The 5,000-nt window shown below is 48.6% G+C and overlaps 1 protein-coding gene across 1 annotated transcript in view; it reads left to right on the forward strand.

Moving 5' to 3' along the window:
- gabra6b (gamma-aminobutyric acid type A receptor subunit alpha6b) overlaps positions 1-5,000 on the forward strand; it is a 31,067-nt gene that overhangs the window by 23,386 nt on the left and 2,681 nt on the right. Inside the window, exon 9 of the mRNA XM_056443413.1 lies at positions 374-633. Coding sequence (XP_056299388.1) covers positions 374-633 — 260 coding nt within the window. The remainder of the gene's footprint in view (positions 1-373; positions 634-5,000) is intronic.

A 5,000-nucleotide genomic window follows, 5' to 3' on the forward strand; every position in this document is an offset into this window, starting at 1 on the left:
CTCTTTTGTTGAAGATGTTTGGTTTCATTTCCATAACTGTCTCACATCTTCATGGAAGGAAAATGCAATATTATGGATTTCCTTTGTTGTGTCTAATTACTCGTGGCGCTCGTTCCCCTCGTGATCCACTCACGGCGGTGTCATTATGGCATCAGGATACATGTATTTCTGATATGAATCCATTTGAACAAGTTGTCCCTTTAATCGGTGTGCGCTGCAGGATTAATATTTCAACACCTAACATGTGATGATTTTATGACTGGAAGCAGCTCTGCACCCGCTTCATGATTAATACCCTCGTGTTGCATAACGCTCGATTCTCTTTAATGTCACTTTCCCACAAACCAATCCTCTGCATGTGGACGTCTCCCAGGTGGAGGCCAGCAGCGTGACCCTGAAGAAGAGGATGAACTCCGGCCTCGCCTTCGACCGCCCCGCCAAGACCTTCCCCAACCCGCCGGTCAACGCGCAGGCCTTCCTGCAGCAGGGCTCGGCGGTGCCGGCCAACAACGTGCTGACGGGCACCAGCATCATCGACAAGTACTCACGCATCCTCTTCCCGCTGTCCTTCGGCGCCTTCAACCTGGTCTACTGGATCGTGTATCTCACCAAGGACACCATGGAGATGTCCAGGTGAGAAGACGTTTGTTCCAGCACCTTTTGTCCGGAGATGTTCTGTTGGGGTAGATCTTGCTTGACCTCAAATGTACGCAACAGTGTGTATATGAATTAGGTTGGTTATAGCCCATTTATCAATACAGGACATGAAAACAAGTTTACAACATCTATTATTTAATATATACACTTTTCCTTGACCACAAATGGATAAGGAACCAAATATGGTAACTTCGTGGATATTGATTTTCTACCAAAAAACAATCTTTTTTGTTGCCACAAACGGACACGGTACCAAATATGGTAACTTCGCTGATTTCGATATTCTACTAAAAAACAATATTTGTTATCTCTGATTATTCACCGCATGGCTTTCCCCGAACGGGTCATCAGGGTGGATGAGGAGTTGCTCGTGGGCTGGAGACGGTCGCTGTGTAACACGACCACCGGCATGCCGGCTGCGTGTGGTGCAGCGTGTCTGGCTGCCGCACTCAGAGCCTGCAGGTGTGCTGGAGTCTTAATGATGGCAGAGAAGAGTGTTTTTGTCTCTGAGAGGCCATCTGTCTGGCAAAGATGAGCGATTATAAAAGGCTCTCACACTCCAACCCTTCTGGCTGCTCTCCTCTCTGCTGCTGTTCTGAAACCGGATCTGGGGAGTCTGGTACCAATCAAGACCAGATAGGATTCAAAAACACTTGGACATGAACACGAGAGCCAATGAACTCAGAGGCTCAGACGCACTTTGATGTCTTTATTCAGAAGTGGCGTCTTTGAATGCACGAGACATATACACACATATATATATATATGTGTATATATATATATATTAGGGCTGTCAGCGTTAACGCGTTAATCTATGCGATTAATTTGGCCGCGTTAACGCACAAAAATATTTTAACGCAATTTTTTAATTTTATTTTATTTTATTTTAAACCGCGGCAGTACGGTTTGACACTGTTTCCGTTTTTAAAACAATTATTTCTCCGCGAAAATAAGGAGCAGAAATCAGTTTAACTCGTGGATGAATCAGTCGGGTTTCCTCCTGCTCCTCTTCCTCCCGTCTCCCCCTCTGATACACAGAGGAACGGAGGGGCGACGTGTCGGGTGACGCGGCGCGGAAAGAACTCGTCACACGAAACCTTCACCATGATTTGTCAATCCGTTTCGGTAAAAACAACCAATGAACACTCAGTAAATCACAAAGGACCTCCCACCTCACAGGTAAGGCTCATTTAGCAGCCTGTCAGTCAGAGAACCAGAGAACACGGCGCGAGGACAATGAGGCTCATTTCAGAGCTGAGATTGTTCTGGAATGTTTGATGTATAACACGTGGGGGTGTGTCACATGCGAAAGACTTTAAACGGTGAATTTAATTTATTTTGTAAAATGTATAAAATGCCCTCAGCCTCCAGAGGGTTAACGTGACATATGTGAATGTCAGTCAGTTACCAAGGCCACTGGTTCTGCTGTGTTCAGTGTTAAAGATGACAGGACCAATGGGGTCTCAATATATATATTTTTTTTACTAATCTGATGTTTCACTGAAGAAACAATTTATCATCCACGATATTAAATACCTCGCTGGCACTTTATAGGTAGGAGCCTCTTTGAAAACAGCTCTGTGTGAAGTTTTGTCTTTAAAAAGAAGGAAACACTTTTAAGCGCGATTAATCATGTGATGAAGAGTAGAAGAGGAACTGAAACTGGGCTCTTGGCAGGTGATGGACATCAGGCTCCGGATGACGAGAATTAAGTTTAATATTTAATGGCAAGAAGTTTAACAAACAATGGAGGCTCAGGGTCGTGGGATCCGTGGTGATCCGGGCTCAACAGGAAGCAGCCTGAAGGACCCGGGTCAAGACCAGAGAGAACCATGTTCCCCCAGAGTCTGAGGCCCAGAATCAGCCAATCAGCTCCTCTCAGAGGGAGTTCAGCCCCTAACACCTTCCTGTGGGATTAAAGTCACTATCAGAATGGAGAGGTCAAAGGTCACGACCCCCGGTGTAAAACGTCACTTCCGGTCAAGTCACTAAACAAGTATTTTCACAATAAAAGTCCCGTCTGTTATTGTCCTGTTAAAGTCACTTCACGGCTTCAACCGGCTTCAACAATCTGAGATCAGAATCAGAATCAGAATCAGAATCAGAAACAGGTTTATTGCCAAAGAATGTTTTCACAAACAAACGAGGAACTTTTTTTGGCGGAAGGTGCAAGAGTCGCGCACCAAGACACCGAGGCGCCGTCCGCGGCGCCATCTAGGAAAGGGTGGATGAAAGATGACAGCATAACATGAGGGAAGAGAGGCGAGAAAAAGAAAAAGCCACCCCCCGACTATGCCCCGAGAGGGGTACAGTGTGGGAGCAGGAGAAACAAAAAACACCATTGCACATAAGCACATACATTTTAGACATGACTTGCGACGAGTAGGAAGGGGGGAGGGCAGGTAATCCAAAGACTGGGCGATAGCCCGTCATTGGGGCAGAAGGTAACCAGCACCGACAAGCAGCCAGCCCGGTCCTTCGCCGTCACGGCGCGGACGCAGACCCGTCCTGTCACCCTGGGGGCAAAGCAGGCGGCGTGGGATGGGGGTATTGAGTGCTTTTTCAGTGTGATGGTTGTGTGTGTAAGTGACCTGATGTATCGTCCTCCCCCAGTCCACAACAGACAAAGTTCTCAGTCCACAAGATGGTCGTTGCCATGGAGATGGCCTTGAAGGGTCCTGGGGAGAAAACAACCACAGGTGTCTGTGGATAGGGGGAAGGGAATGAGAGAGTCTCGCTTCAGTGATCTTCGGGGGAGTTGTTGTTCCAGTCACGGCCTTGGCCAAGGCCCGTCCTGGTAGAGGGAGCCGAAAGCAGATAAGATTGGGATTGTTTGGTCTTCCAGTAGCTGCAATTCAATTTTGCGCACCCACTATTCCTCCACTTTCCTCCCGTTTGCCAATAGGATTTCAAATCGATCCAATTTCATTTGCAGAGCCGTCAGCTTCTCCACGATGTTGTCATTCTGACGGTTTAATGCCAAAGTCTGAGTGCCAACAACTCTGCCCAACGCGTCATGTCGGGCAGCCTTAGGGGGCTTTTAACGGCTGTCACCGTTTCCTTAATTTTCCGATAAGCCAGGGCAGCGCCAAATCCAAACAGCAGAAATCCTGTAATCCAAGTTCCGAATAGGTAGATGTCTTCTACGTCCTCCACGGAAAGGGCTGCCAGGCACACGACACGTCCATCGTGTAACCAGCTGCAACGTCCCGGCAGGACAGGCAGGTTCCCCCAAACCCGAGCTTCTCGTCGAGAAGATGGTGTCAATTGCGTTTAAGGACCAGTTGATTACGTCCATGGTTTTTAGTTCGAAGAGCGATGCGGAGAGAGTCTCTCAAGTATAGAGACAGACAAGACATGACGAGAGAAGCCAAGCAGGGAGGGGAAGGTCATGGGGAGGAGAGGGAGAGAAAAATGCGACCGCCTTCGTCGAGATCCTAAGGAACATTCACTCCATGAACACAACACACACACACACAGACACACACACACACACACACACACACACACACACAGACAGACACACACACACACACACACAGAGTAAACAGCCCCTATGCTGCACAACACAACAACAATAAGATCCTCCCGAATGTTTACTATTATAATATCTTTCTATATGTATTTAAAGCTCAATACTCCAGAATCAAAATAAAGTATAACAACCTGACATGAGTAGAAACTTTTCCCCTGTGGACCTCGACGGCCTCCCTGTGAAGTGGAATGTGATGCCGCTCCTCCACATCTCCGTCTCTCTGGGTGGCGCCCGGCTGAGGATGAACTGACTCACAAAGCTCCACACGTCCATAATTAACACTTTACATTTCATAGCTATTTCTATGCAGCGCCGCCCACCCCGGCATCCCTCTTGGTTCTCTTGGCGCCGCCTCCTTCGGCCACGCAGCGCGCCCATTGGCTGTCAGCGGGGTCTCTTCTCTCGGCTCTTCATCTCTTTGCGGCTTCGCTTTTAATGCGGAGGGCCCTCCTGCAGTGATGAGCCGGACCCGAGGAACACACTCTGTTTGTGCCAGTGTGTGTGTGTGACGTGTGTGTGTGTGACGTGTGTGTGTGTGTGTGTGTGTGTGTGTGTGTCTCGACTTCCGTGAGGATACAGGCGGACAAGTGTCTAAATGTGCCTTCCGACTGGAGGCTGTTTTCATGAATAGCTCCATTCAGGGAGAAACACGGAGGAAACCACTCTGCAAGAAACACTTCCTGACATGAAGGGACCAGCTGGTTGGGTGACTGGTGGCTGCTGCTGGCTGCCGGCTGCTCTCTGGCTGCTCTCTGGCTGCTCTCTGGCTGCTGGCTGCTGGCTGCTCTCTGGCTGCTGGCTGCTGGCT

The sequence above is a fragment of the Pseudoliparis swirei genome, chromosome 3 (assembly GCF_029220125.1).
Source record: "Pseudoliparis swirei isolate HS2019 ecotype Mariana Trench chromosome 3, NWPU_hadal_v1, whole genome shotgun sequence".
NCBI classification, from domain to species: Eukaryota; Metazoa; Chordata; class Actinopteri; order Perciformes; family Liparidae; genus Pseudoliparis; species Pseudoliparis swirei.